Source organism: Cotesia glomerata, linkage group LG10 (genome assembly GCF_020080835.1).
Source record: "Cotesia glomerata isolate CgM1 linkage group LG10, MPM_Cglom_v2.3, whole genome shotgun sequence".
NCBI classification, from domain to species: domain Eukaryota; kingdom Metazoa; phylum Arthropoda; class Insecta; order Hymenoptera; family Braconidae; genus Cotesia; species Cotesia glomerata.
Genome location: NC_058167.1, coordinates 14,625,482 through 14,639,307, shown reverse-complemented (window position 1 = coordinate 14,639,307; position 13,826 = coordinate 14,625,482). Strand labels below are relative to the sequence as shown.

General features: G+C 32.1%; 3 protein-coding genes and 1 long non-coding RNA gene across 4 annotated transcripts; all 4 read left to right on the top strand.

Moving 5' to 3' along the window:
- The first annotated feature begins 1,118 nt into the window (after positions 1-1,118).
- LOC123273444 (A disintegrin and metalloproteinase with thrombospondin motifs adt-1-like) lies at positions 1,119-6,640 on the top strand. The gene is made up of 15 exons (XM_044740843.1): positions 1,119-1,289; positions 1,377-1,597; positions 1,683-1,834; positions 2,154-2,318; positions 2,438-2,578; positions 2,663-2,942; positions 4,528-4,591; positions 4,664-4,872; positions 4,944-5,033; positions 5,128-5,269; positions 5,343-5,572; positions 5,693-5,838; positions 5,905-6,075; positions 6,148-6,288; positions 6,367-6,640. The coding sequence occupies exons 1-15, from the start codon at positions 1,175-1,177 to the stop codon at positions 6,638-6,640; spliced, it is 2,541 nt and encodes an 846-aa protein (XP_044596778.1). The 5' UTR covers positions 1,119-1,174.
- Positions 6,641-7,569: 929 nt separating this feature from the next.
- On the top strand, positions 7,570-12,169 carry LOC123273443 (A disintegrin and metalloproteinase with thrombospondin motifs 16-like). The gene is made up of 13 exons (XM_044740842.1): positions 7,570-7,621; positions 7,701-7,912; positions 7,983-8,075; positions 8,155-8,320; positions 8,386-8,603; positions 8,709-8,881; positions 8,959-9,108; positions 9,235-9,375; positions 9,451-9,689; positions 10,695-10,915; positions 11,602-11,665; positions 11,735-11,943; positions 12,068-12,169. The coding sequence occupies exons 1-13, from the start codon at positions 7,570-7,572 to the stop codon at positions 12,167-12,169; spliced, it is 2,040 nt and encodes a 679-aa protein (XP_044596777.1).
- LOC123272545 lies at positions 8,000-8,476 on the top strand. The gene is made up of 3 exons (XR_006511098.1): positions 8,000-8,075; positions 8,155-8,320; positions 8,386-8,476. It is a non-coding gene; the product is annotated as an uncharacterized LOC123272545 (long non-coding RNA).
- A 108-nt stretch (positions 12,170-12,277) lies between the features above and the next one.
- LOC123273442 (venom metalloproteinase 3-like) lies at positions 12,278-13,762 on the top strand. Its single transcript, XM_044740841.1, has 6 exons — positions 12,278-12,399; positions 12,479-12,717; positions 12,802-12,953; positions 13,044-13,214; positions 13,285-13,422; positions 13,492-13,762. Exons 1-6 carry the CDS (start codon positions 12,348-12,350, stop codon positions 13,760-13,762), a joined length of 1,023 nt encoding a protein of 340 aa, XP_044596776.1. The 5' UTR covers positions 12,278-12,347.
- Positions 13,763-13,826: the final 64 nt, after the last annotated feature.

The following is a 13,826-nucleotide window of genomic DNA, read 5'->3' as shown; positions in this document are numbered from 1 at the left end:
TGTTACTTATAACATTTTAAATCTAACTTAGATATTTTTTTAGTACATGAAATACGCACTTCCAAAATTATATGAAAACACACTACACGCTACAACATTAGCGATTAATAATCATTCAGACAGAAAAAAGAGCGTGGTAAGAAAACAAGTTTGATTTTAAATTATCATATAGTATAAAAAATAAATTCCGTGACTATTTCGATAAGCTATAAGTTAAAAATTGCTAGCATGTATAAATTTTCATCAGCTAAAATTTAAAATTGATTTTTTAACTTCCCGCTAAGAAAATTGAAAATTTTAAACAATCGGGAAGTTATTGGTTTTACCCCGTTTTTCGAAAATCGAGTTTTCATCAGATCTCGACGTTTTGAGGTCTTAGGAAGCTTCCCTGACTATTCTCGCGAGGGTGTCACTATTTCTCTGTGTGTGTGTGTGTGTGTAAGTATGTAAACCTCTCATAACTTTTGAACGGTTGAACCGATTTCATCGCGGTTGGTGCCATTCGAGAGGACTTCGCCAAACTTAGATTTCCTGAAAATTTGAACCGATTCGAACCGATAGATTTTAAGAAATTTGTAGAAATCTAAAAAAAAATTAAAAAAAAAATTTTTTTAGAAGTGGTTTTTTTGGAATAACTTTTAAACGCCTCTACCGATCGATTCCAAAAACTAATCAGCTCTTAATCTTGAAAAACCACGTCGCTCGCCGCCAATTCAGTCAAAATCGGTTGATTCGTTCGAGAGATATCGTGAACGAAAGAAAACCGAAAAAAGTGTTTTTTCGGTGTTACTCCGAAATTTCTAGTTTGACCAATTGAAACTTAGAAATTCTTTATGAGGCTTAAAAAACTGCGTAGAATTTCGCCAACCACGTAAAAATCTGTTCATTCATTCAAAAGTTATTGGGGTTTGAAAATTCAAAAAATAGTGTTCTATGAAATTTCTATCAGACTTTTGAGCTTAAAGAGCTAAAAAAAGCGGCCAGGTATTAACGGAATTAGCGGGAAGTTGCAGGGATGGCCTTTAGGGTCAACCGTTTTCCTAATTTTTTTAATCCAAAAGTTTCGAATATTCTTCAATTAAAAAATTTATCATAAGCATATTTCATTCAAATTTTACTATTTTATTAGACAGGTTTCATAGGAAACTCCTACATTCGTCCGGTACCGTCCGAAATGATAAACCAGGTAAGAAGGTACCGCAGAGCTTTAAACGATACTGATCATCTTGATAACAAGATTTACCACATAATTCAAAAGATACCTGAGTCCGAGCTCAAGAAAGAGTTACGTAAGTTTCAATTTTAGATTTCGTTTTTCTCTAAATCGACAATTCAATGTCTGACAGCGCTAATTTGACAAATAACTAATTGCCTAGCATTGAAAATAATAAAATCAAGGTCCAGAAGATCTTACCCAACAGTCCTTTATCCAGAAGTACTAGTTATCGTCGACTACAGCCTGAATAGCAAATTCGGGGGTAATATGAAGGAAATTCTTGTCTACCTATTGTCGTACTGGAATGGCGTCGACATGCGATTCCGGGGGATTAAAAACCCTAAGATAAGGCTAAATATCGCGGGAATTATGTTTGCTCAAGTACTCATCATTACTTCTTTATTTATTGAATAATTTTGTTCAATTGATTGATCAACTATTGAAAAATTAAAATTTCCTCTTGTAGGATCCGTGGAGCCTGTCGTACATTAAAAACTATATTGAAGAGAAGCGGGCCAATGATTACATTTCGAAAATCGAATCCAAGGGACGTTGGTTGTACAGAATGAATTCGGTGATTCCGATCGACAGTTATGACGTCGCTGTGACAATGATGACGTAAGTTTTGAACAATTCAAAAATATATTTCGACGTTCTAACTAGCGAATTGTCTAACTCTATTGTAGAGAATCTTCCATTTGTACGAATAAAAATTAGTTCAAAATTTATTATCACTTTAAAAAATAATTTAATATCTTATAGAGGTATAATATTTTGGTTTGGATCATTCAAATAATTTATAATTAGACTATTACTGCATCAAAATGTTAAAAAATCACCCTCTAAAAAAAAAGGAGTTAGACCAATTGCTAATTAGACCGTCGATGTATAAAAATTTAATAAATCTAACATATTTAAAAATTTTTTTTTTTATAAGACATAAAATGTGCGATTATCAAGGATGTTCAATTTTGGGCGTCAGTCCAGTTGGATCAGCTTGTCATGTGGATCATGCCCATCAAACAATGTACAAAGTTTTAATTGTTCGTGACACTGGGGCTTATGAAGGAATTTCATCTACCGTTCACGAATTAGGCCATGCGTAAATATTTTTAAAAATTGTTTAGAACAATCACGCATGTTTGAATACAAGCGAAATCATTGTTTTCATGATTATTTTATAATTTGAATAAGTTATTAATGATTTTTATTAAAAATTAGATTCGGTATGAACCATGATGGCCAAATAAACAGAGGATGTCCGAGCCAAAATGGCTTCATAATGGCACCCAGTGATGTACACACTCCTCAACAATTTGACTGGTCTTTATGCTCGTTAATTGATCTTCAAAACTTTGTCAAGTACTCTGAATTCTATGATTCTTCAATGATTTCTAAGTATGAGGAGTTGATTAAATTATTAATGAATATTAATGTGTTTTTTAGAATGAATCCCAAATGTATGTTGAACAAACCTCATCAAGGAAAACAGCTGCAAAGATTTTTACCGGGAAAATTAATGGATGCAAACAAGCAATGCCAAATGTTGAATGCACTAAGAGCTTTTGTAATCAATGACAGTATTTGTTTACGTTTGCAATGTGTATTTGGAATAAATGCTTTGTTCTCAGATTACGTTATACCCTCAGCTGCTGAAGGAACACCATGTGGTGTAGGAAAAATTTGCCTTCATGGTAAATGTATTTATGAAAGTCAAATTACGTATTGATGCTGTCATTTTGTCTTTGTTCTATGTGATAATTTTAATTGTAATTTTTTTGTTTAAGTTTGTAATAAAAATTTCAATATGACTCATGTTTTTGGAAAAATACAATAAATCTTTAACTAGCGTAAATCATTTCATATATTTTCTTTCAAAGAAAAAATAGAACTATTTCTAGCAGCTGTGGTAAACAAATGCTACTAGATTCAAGATAGAGACAAACTTATTTAGTATTGATTACATTCTTTTTATCTAACGAACGGCTTTAGAGGTTATTTTTCAATAACATTTTATAAGAATGCGTTATGTTAATAATAGTTGATTAAAGTTTTTAAGAAATTGTCTGATAGTTTGTGTTTCTAAAATAAGATAGTGAAATTTTTAATGATCTTAAATAATTTTTGAGCTATTAAAATTAATGTAATTAATTTAATACTATGTAATCCACATAAAGAGCTAAATAGAAAACAGCGCTGCTTTGTCTTTCTATTTAGAAAACACTTTGTAAAACACTGCCTATGTGATACAAATAAAATCATTATTATTATTATTAATTTTTGAGCTATAGCTTTTTAAAAATACCATTTGTAGGTCAGAAAGATGCGTTACTATATAATCTGAAAATTTCACAAAAATCGCTGCATCAGTTTTTTTTAAATCCCCGAAACTTTCTTTTTTTGGACGATCACACTATTAGAGTCCCTTAAAAGGGATTTAATTTAAATGACTAATAAAATTTCAACACACATATGGTTAGTCTCAATATAGCGACTGCAAGATTTGTTACACTTTACACTTTTTACAGATTTAAAATAAAACCACAATTTTCTGAAAAATAACATTTTTACCGGTCGCTTCGCATAAATTTTAAAGAATAACAATATTTGCTATTCAAACTTTAATTTTCTGATTATCGTAATTATCGCGATGTATTTCTTCGAACAAAGATTGGTAATATAATAATTTAAGTCTCACAACAACTGCAAACTAAGACTGTTCCAACCGATTAAGTTGTTGCTGGGTGAAAACTTTTTGTGAAACATCCGAGCTATCCTCAAAAAATTAATTACGACGTTACAACTTTAAAAACTACCAAACTCGATTGAGCAAAGAGCAATAGATCATACCTTATACGAAATAATTATTAACAACTTGGTACTGAAAAAAGAGCAATGACGTCAATAATAAAAATAAATTACGCAACTTGCGTCAAATCGATAAAACAGATACTAAATATTGATGGGTTTAAATATATTAACTATTTGTACGACCACAATAAATTCATGAAGAACACAGAGAAAGTGCGTAAAACCTTGAATAAAAATTGATAGATTATCTGATTTAAGTATTGAGTCAAGTGTACTCGCTTGAACGCATTGTTCAACGCAGTCATATATCTATGAAATCCTGAGATAGAGTTTACTGTTTTTGAATCGTTCAAACCAAAAAGACCTTCCTCGTTATGGTTTTTTTAGAATTAGTTCTAATCATTTTTGCAGTCACGACATCGCAATCGGTAATTGCCAATTGCAAATGTTTATTTCAAAATCTATTGCCATTATAAAATTAACATTAATTGCAATTGCAGATCCATCATAGAATGACTAAGAATGAATTGATCGAAATTTTTGGTGTCGAAACTTTATCGGAAGGTGATAATACAAATTTTTAAGATTTTTTTTGCATAAGAAAAGTCAGTAATTGTTATAAATGAAATATTCTAGTGCCTCATTACGATGTTGTATCCATTTCTGTAACAAAATCACAAAATCACCGGAAGAACCTCCTCATTTCTGTAAAACCTTTTGGAAAACATATAAAAATGTGGCTTAATCCTGCGTCTGGGATCCTGGCGGGTGAAGATATGCCTATTTACAAGGTATCAAGTGATCCGGATAATAAAAGCATGGTTGACATACAAACAGACCAAAATGTAAGATATAACTTCAAAATGATATCTAAATCTTTGATCCAAAAGTTTGATGAAATAAGTTTTTGTTTTAGTTGATAAAGTCGCTACTTCCTCAAATGTACGAAAACACTTTGTATGCCACTACAATTGCTGTTAACAATCATTCTCTTGGACAAAGTCTGGTAAGATTCATCCAATGGCTCACAAAAAAACTTGTACCCAAAAAAACGTGTCGGTGTAAAATACTATTGGACTGTTTTTTTTTTCTTTGTATAGAAAGGTGTAATTGGAGATTCTTTCATTCAACCGGTTCTACATCGATTAAGAAATCATGTAAAGAAACTAAAGAAGCTTCATCATCTAGATAATCGAGTTTATCACATCGTTCACAAGATACATTCCAAAAACATGCATTCTCGTGAGTATTGCAAATAATTGGATTTGTTTAAAACTTTTGATACAATTTGAACGATTTAATTTAATTTTTGCAGCAACATTGAACGTAAAGGCATCAAAAATCTCAAGATCAAAAAATCTGTATCCGAACGTCATATACCCCGAAATCTTGATTATAGCCGATTACAACTTCTTGAAAAAGTTTGAGAAAATCGAAGATGCTGTAATGTATCTTCTGACGTTTTGGAACGGTGTTGATATGAGGTATAGAAGTTTAGAACATCCAAAAATTAGATTAAACATTGCTGGTATTGTGGTTGCTCAGGTAATTTGCAAATTTTTTCAATTGTTCACTCTTTGTGATATCAAAAAATCATGCATTTGTATAATTTTTTATATTCAATCTCTAGAAGTTTAATAGTTAAAAAATTTTTATTCACCGTAGGATCCATTTGTTCTCCGATGCATGAATATAGTTAACGACAAATTGATGGGATCTTCAAATATCCTGAGTGCAATGGGCAAATGGTTGTACTTCATGCACAAGTGGATTCCAATCACGAGTTATGATATTGCAGTGACTATGAGTCCGTAAGTATCCCCAAATCAGGAAATAAATATGATGATGAGAATTAATAATCAATATTTCATAAACAGATTTGAATTATGTGAGTACGAATACTTGTGTGGTGTTCTCGGACAAGTTGCAGATGTAGGGGCCGCTTGTCATGTCTCAAAGAAGGATCAGACAATCAAGAAAGTAGCAATCATTCGTGACAGGGCCGCTTTTGATGGTGTCAATACTGCAGCTCACGAATTGGGACACATGTAAGTTGATTTTGATTTCTGATTCATTTCAAAATGATTATTTGTTATTGTATTATATGATTGCTACTGTAGGTTTGGAATGATGCATGATGGTCAAATCAACAGAAAGTGCAGTGAAAAGCATGGTTTTATCATGTCACCTACGAATCAACATTCAAAACACTCATTTGAATGGTCAAATTGTTCTCTCACTGATATGCAGCGTTTCTTAAAGTAAAGATATTATAATTATAATTTTGTAGCAGTAATTATGTGTTTAGATTTTAATCTTACTACCTTCATTAATTTTAGAAGCTCAAGAGCATCATGTTTGGAGAACAAGCCCAATCAGGGCAAAACAATAGAGCGATATTTACCAGGAAAATTAATGGATGCAGATCAGCAATGCAAATTTATGAAAGCTGGGAAAGCGCTTGTGATAGATGACAGTATTTGCACGCAGCTCAAGTGCTTGATAGAGGTTCATTCGGATCCGTTGCCTGAAGCTGCTGAAGGTACGCCTTGTGGTGATGGGAAACTTTGTCTTCACGGAAGATGTGTTTCCGAAAGCAGTGTAACGTTGTGAAAATGTGATTATATTTTGATATTTTAATAAAAATTTTATAAAAAAATCAACTAAGCTTATAATTTTTCAACTTTAACTTTTCCTTCTGTGACATTGAAATCTCTTGATTCGCTGTGGTTTGAAATTTTTATAATTTCGACCTGAATCGAGTGGTACCCACACTGAAAAAATATATATGCACATATATGCTGACAAAAATACATATACGTCGCACATATAAAATATATTCGCCACATACTTTTTTTTTGCCCCCGTATATGCGGCATATATTTTTTTCAGTACGGGTACCTTGGGTACGTACTGTGGAATTTTTCAGTCTACGGGTATATAAAGCCCAAACTTAGACACATTCTTATTTACATGAAGGTCATAAATATACGGATATTGACGTAAATAAATTTTGTATACTGATATGCACAAATTATTGTAAATAAACATACATGTGGACGTATAAACGAATAAAATCAACAAATTTGTTTTATCAGTGATAATAAATCGCTGAATGACAATATCACAATGCATCGGATCGTTTTGATGCCTATGACCATAGAAAATTGAATCACGTAATGATTGTGAATTATTGAATATTGACTTATAAGATTAACGTAATGAATTCGATCAAAAACAATTTCAAGGACAGCTAATACATATTTATAATGCCCAATAGGACACCTAGTTCAGTATTCTGTTCATTTTTTGGATGAAAAGTGTAGTTTGATCCAGCCTAGTATTAATATTAGTCGATAAAAAATTCGATATTTATCTGCAAATTTTTGATTCCGCAAAAATGATTGCAGAATTAATTTTTCTCGGTGTTATTTCGAGTGTATACTCCCAATCGGTAACTATAACAATGAAAATTTTTAAAGAACATTGCTTTATAAAGTAGAAGTCAAAAATAATTAATGATATTACAGCTCCATCATATGATGACACCTGAAGAACTGGATAGTATTTTTTCAGTGAAGAGTCATTCTGAAGGTAATTGAATCATGGAACAAAATATACTGTTCTAATCATAGAAATTTTTAATGAAAATGATTAATTTGTCTAATTTTAGTCCCAGAGTATGATGTTGTACCAGTTTCTGTAGTACAGTCCCGAAAGCGACGCGATAATGGGCTTTACATCAGCACGGAACGATTTGGTAAACATATTAAAGCATGGTTGAATCCTATGGACGGAATATTAGCAGGCGAAAAGACGCCAGTTCACTTCTTGGGAGAAAATTCTCAAAATAGATACTATCCTAACGTTCGTACAGTTAGAGATGTAAGCTTTTTCATGAAATTCGTGTCTGTTAACTGATTAAATTTTTAATGCTAATGTAATTTACAAACAGTTAATGGAAGATATAAAATCCGACTTGTATGAAAATCATTTACACGCCACTACACTAGCAGTCAATCGTCATAGCAATGGAAAACGTAGTGTGGTAAATTTTTAAAAAATCATTCTCCTTAGTACGAGGTTTAAGATTGCGATTGCAAATAAACATTGTTATTTTTCATCAGAGAGGTTTCATTGGAGACACACACATTCAACCGGTACCTTCTCATCTTATGGACCACGCTAAAAGACATCGGAGATCAGTTAAAGGTTCACTGGATGAAGAATCCGATCATGAGAACTATCACATCGTTCGCAAGATACCGAAACTTGAAGGAATTCACTACTCTCGTAAGTATTTCAATACTAATCATAAGATTCATCGATTATGATTGTCATGATATGATTTTATACAGCTCCCATAGAAGCCTTCTCAAATTTAAATAGAACTCGTAGATCAAGTGAAAATAATCAAGTTAAGATATATCCAGAAATAATCTATCCCGAAATTCTTGTAATTGTCGACTACCCGTTATTGACCCAATTTAAAGGCCAATGGATAGAGTTGTTAGTGTATGTTTTGACTTTCTGGAACGGAGTTGACATGAGATACAGAGATATTGTTCATCCGAGAGTAAGATTTAACATCCATAGCATCGCTATTTGTATAGTAAGTTCATGAAATTCGATCATACAGCAAAATTTTCAGTGTTCTATTATGAATTGATTCCATTTTTAGAATCCAAATTTGCTTCCATATATACAAGCGTATGGTAAATTCGGAGAATATGCAGTAGATCTTGATGAGTCTTTAGTAGAAAAAGCGAAGTGGTTGAAAGGCGAAGTGCTGAGTCGGCACATCGGTTACTACGACGCCGATGACACCTATGACGTTGCAGTTACAATGACTACGTGTGTATTCAATATAACTATTGTATTCGTAAAAATGATTTGAACAATGTTTTTTATATCTGAACTGTTATTTTCAGATATGATTTATGTTCAGCAGACAGTAATGGTTGTAATATCCTAGGAGTAGCAAGTTTGAATGGATCTTGCACTTATCATAATGTTGCTTTAGTGAAAGATACAGGCGGTTTCGGTGGTATAATGACAACTGCTCATGAATTGGGACATGCGTAAGTAAAATCTTCAATAAATTGTTGGATTCAATTATCTTACACGTCTTAATTTGATTGTTCATTAGCTTCGAAATGACGCAATGATTACCCTAATGATAATGATCTAATTTAATTCATATGTAGCTTTGGAATGAACCATGACAATCGAACATCAAGACATTGTGATGAAGAAGCAGGCAATGTTATGGCTCCGGCTAAGACTATCAGTCGCAAGTCGTACGATTGGTCCGACTGCTCTCTGACGGATTTCCATAACTTTTTGAAGTAAGAAATATATTAGTTTAAAACGAATTGAAATGCAAACTAAAGGATCAATTAATTGTATTGATTATTTTTTAGTAAACAAGGGAAATGTTTAACAAATAAACCTACAATGCGGTATTCCTTACCGAAAATTATACCAGGAATGATGATGAATGCTCATAAACAATGTGAAATGGTAGGTGGAGTGCAGGCTTCTGCAATAGATGATAGCATTTGTACCCAGCTGAAGTGTACGGTGATACCCGAGAGTGGATTACCAGAAGCTGCGGACGGAACGTTCTGCGGTCGAGGAAAAGTGTGCCTCCATGAATCGTGTATATTTGTAAACACAATTAATAAGTAATTAAATTTAAGAATTGAAATGAATGACTAATTGGTTTTTGTAGAGAATTGATAACCTGTAAATGTGTTTGTTAACCGAATAATTGATGTTGAATAAAGTTTGATGATTACAATACCCAGTGTTGTTTTTTATGAATTTAACACCTTAAAATCTCAGGCTCTGATAAAAAATTTGAGTGACAAATTTACGCTTTTAGTTAATAGTCAATGATTTTTCTATCAAAGTTTTAACATTGTTGATTTGTTGCATTGAAGTAAAAATTTAATAAATTTAAAAAGCATGACCAATGTACATTTTAATAAAATAGTAAATCTATTTTTAAATTTTAATAATTAAAAAATTTCCAATCTTGATAAGAAAAAAGGTTTGAAAAGTATATCATTGATAAAGTTGATGATATTCCTCATGTAAAAAATAAATGAATGTTTACATAAATAAACGTTGTATTACATTCGATATCATGTCATATGTTACTAATTGGTAATCGTTGAATTGATGATCGAGAAAACTGAATTTGGCATTGATAATAATTTATAATATCCAAATATATATGTTGATTTATTTTGGGGAAATCGAAACTGATTATGAAAATATTTACAATTGATTATGACGTACAAAGTGGTAACTGTCAACGTTTTCAAGAATTATGATCAGCCATGTATTTACCGATAAATACTTATGGATGACAACAATAAATCGTGTAACATTACGATATGTAAAATTTGGTCAATGAAGACCATAACTAATTGTATAATTTACATAATGGTACAAGTGTTGTAAGTTCAACACATTGCCAAGGTCAATTTCTGCCTATTTATAATGCCCATCAAAAAATTACGTTCAGTCTTTGTGTCTTCCTTGTTAAAATTGACAGATTCAAATCACGCAAAAAACTTAAGTTAAAGAAAGTGAAAATGATGATTTTAATATTCGTAGAAGTAAAGGCTGTTGGTGCTTAAAAATCATCCTAATCAAGGTAGAAAAATACCTCGGTACTTGCCAGGAAAGCGGATGGATGCTAATCAACAATGTAAACAGTTGGTCAACGGTGTAGCGACTTATATTGGAGACTCTATTTGCATTCAACTCAAATGTTCGATACAATACAATTTTGCTTTGCCTGAAGCTGCTGAGGGCACTGTTTGTGGATACAGAAAACTATGTCTTCACGGAAAATGTATTCCGGAACATCGGGTGGTTTGATATTGTTATTGGAAGACGCTGAAGGCTTATGTTCAATATGGTTTATGAAAATTGATGTAATTTGTTTAATAAATTCATTGATAATTTGCTTGATTTGAAAATTTTTTATTTTTTAACCTTCTTCATCTTTGGTAAATAGAAAAATGATGTTTGTTGAGCGGCAATATTTCAAGCTTTGAATCTAAGTCATAGCGAAAAATATTTGAATATAATGATATGCTCGATTTATCAAAACTAAACCTTACTATTTGTAGATTAAAGAATTATTAGTTCTCAAATATTTTAATATGAATTCGTTGATAAATAATAACAATGAAAAACTATGTGAGATTCTTTTGATATATATGAAAAATAGATAGTAAATTGTAAAGTCTATGAAGTTTACTTAAAAAGACAAATGTCATCGGCCTAATGTATTACCAAGGGCAAGTCACATATTTATAATGCGCACAAAATTATCAACTCAACAGTTTTCATCCATCTGTAGGCTGAAGACTGGTCAATATTTTTAAAACTACAAAAAAATCAAATTCTTCTAAGCTGCAAAAATGATTGTAGAATTTATTCTGCTCGGTTTCCTATCGAGTGTATCCTCACAATCGGTAAATATTTAAAAAAAAAAAAATTATTTAGAAATGGGTTCGTAAAAATTTGAATTTAAAAAAAATATTAAATTTCAGCTTCACCATTTGATGTCTCCAGAAGATCTAAACAAAGTATTTTCAGTTAAAAATGCCGCGGAAGGTAATGTCTACACACATTAAGAATCAAAAATTTGTTTTCAAAATTGTTTAATAATCAAATTTCTTTTAGTACCGGCTTATGACGTTTTACCGATTTCCATTACAAGACCTAGAGATCGAAGTATGGTTAACACATACCTTGTAGAAATTCCTTTTGGAAAGAATATAAAGATGTGGTTGAATCCTATGGATGGTATTCTGGCTAGCGAAAATTTGACTGTCAGTTCTGCGACATACAACCCTCATAGCTATGACAAGCTGAATCTTCAAAACCGACCCGTATGTAAACAAAATTATCTAACAATGAATCAATAATCAGGACAACACTCCTGAGCTCATAACCTGCTAACTTACATAATATTCTTAAAAATAGAGAAAGTTATATCAAATATTTTTTTTTCAGTCTATTAAGCCTTATTTATACGCTATTTACGAAAATACTCGTTATGCCACTACTGTAGCTGTCAATAATCCTCCACGCGGAAGCCCATCGATGGTACGATGATTGTACTTAGTTTTAATTATTTACTGATTGAACTCCAATTCAAATCTTTGAATCATTATTTTAGACAGGATATGTAGGCCAAAAATACATCCAACCAGTACCGCCTCATCTTGTGGAACACGCAAAAAGACATCGAAGATCGCTCAATCAATCTCTCGATCATGAATCCGATAACTACATGTATCATATTGCCTATGATATTCCACAACCTATAAATAACATGAATTTTCGTAAGTTTTTTCATCATAAAATCAAAACCACCATTGCTTAAGAGATCTGAATAATTATTTTTTTTATTTCTTCTTTTAGTTCCAATACAAGCGCCATACACGACAAATTCGACTAGATCAAAAAAAGAAGTAGTTCCAGAAGTAATCTATCCTGAAATCCTCGTGATCGTAGAAAATAGCTTAATGAGACTAATGGGTGAAACTCTAGATCAGCAGTTGCTGTATGTTTTGGCATTCTGGAACGGAGTTGACATGAGATACAGAACTCTAGCGAATCCACGAGTTAGGTTGAATATTGCTCATATCATTTTCGCTAAGGTATCAATATTGAATTTCTGCATTTATCAACACCTTTTTTATATTGATTTCTAAGAAAGTTTATAATTAAAAATGTATTTTTAGGATAACGATGTTCTTACTTATCTAAACCCACGAAACAGTCGCTATTTTGTGCTAAACAACGACAATGCCATTACAAATCAGGGAAGGTGGTTGTACCAAGTTCAACGAAAAGTTCCTCTTGCTTCTTACGATCTTGCTATAACCATGCTTCCGTAAGTATTCTCTATTACCTAATCTGAATACCATCGAAACTGACCATTCACTTGTTTCGCGGTTTAATCTTTTCTATCCTTCACTTTTAGGCATTTGATGTGCGCGAATAGTCCGAATTCATGTAATATTCTTGGATTCGCAGCTATCTCTGGAGCTTGCTCTACAGATTATCAACACGGAATTACATATAAGGTTGGTTATATCCTTGACAGAGGTGGTTACGACGGAATCCAAACAGCTGCGCATGAATTGGGACATTTGTATGTAAAAATCATTAGTAACTCTGCGATCAAATGATTATGTGCCTAAGCTGATGTTGAATTTTTGCAGATTGGGTATTCAGCACGATGGCGAAAAAAACGGATGTCATGATCAACATGGCTACATAATGACTACATTCGACAAATTCACGCCGCAAGCATTTGATTGGTCACCATGTTCACTACAATACATGGATCAATATCTCAAGTAAATATATGCTTGATTCATTTGGTGTGAGTTCGATTATAAAATTATTCATTGCTTGATGATTTTCAGGAGCGGAAAAGGAAGATGTTTATACAATCATCCATTTTATGACAAACCTTTCCAAAGATATTTACCAGGAAAACTAATGGATGCTAATAGGCAATGTAGGATCTTGAGAAAAGGATATGCGACGGTTATAGATGACTCCATTTGCACTCAATTGAAATGTAACGGTATTCACACTGATGTTCGATTGCCTGAAGCTGCAGAAGGTACTCCTTGTGGTCAGGGACGATTGTGTCTTCACGGAAGATGTGATTTTGAAAGTTTGGTTGTTTAAATGTTTTACAAATTAGTAATAATAGTTTTTAGTTATCAAAGCAAAAGATTTCGATATTTTTTTG

Bases quoted from the DNA above. Each gene is read 5' to 3' on its own strand.
- LOC123273442 (XM_044740841.1), top strand. From the start codon at position 12,348: ATGTATCATATTGCCTATGATATTCCACAACCTATAAATAACATGAAT. The intron at 12,718-12,801 runs GTATCAATATTG...ATGTATTTTTAG, and splicing joins CTCATATCATTTTCGCTAAG to GATAACGATGTTCTTACTTA. The intron at 13,423-13,491 runs GTAAATATATGC...GATGATTTTCAG, and splicing joins TACATGGATCAATATCTCAA to GAGCGGAAAAGGAAGATGTT.
- LOC123273444 (XM_044740843.1), top strand. From the start codon at position 1,175: ATGATAAACCAGGTAAGAAGGTACCGCAGAGCTTTAAACGATACTGAT. The intron at 1,290-1,376 runs GTAAGTTTCAAT...CTAATTGCCTAG, and splicing joins CGAGCTCAAGAAAGAGTTAC to CATTGAAAATAATAAAATCA. The intron at 1,598-1,682 runs GTACTCATCATT...TTCCTCTTGTAG, and splicing joins CGGGAATTATGTTTGCTCAA to GATCCGTGGAGCCTGTCGTA.
- LOC123273443 (XM_044740842.1), top strand. From the start codon at position 7,570: ATGACACCTGAAGAACTGGATAGTATTTTTTCAGTGAAGAGTCATTCT. The intron at 8,604-8,708 runs GTAAGATTTAAC...TTCCATTTTTAG, and splicing joins GAGATATTGTTCATCCGAGA to AATCCAAATTTGCTTCCATA. The intron at 9,109-9,234 runs GTAAGTAAAATC...ATTCATATGTAG, and splicing joins GCTCATGAATTGGGACATGC to CTTTGGAATGAACCATGACA.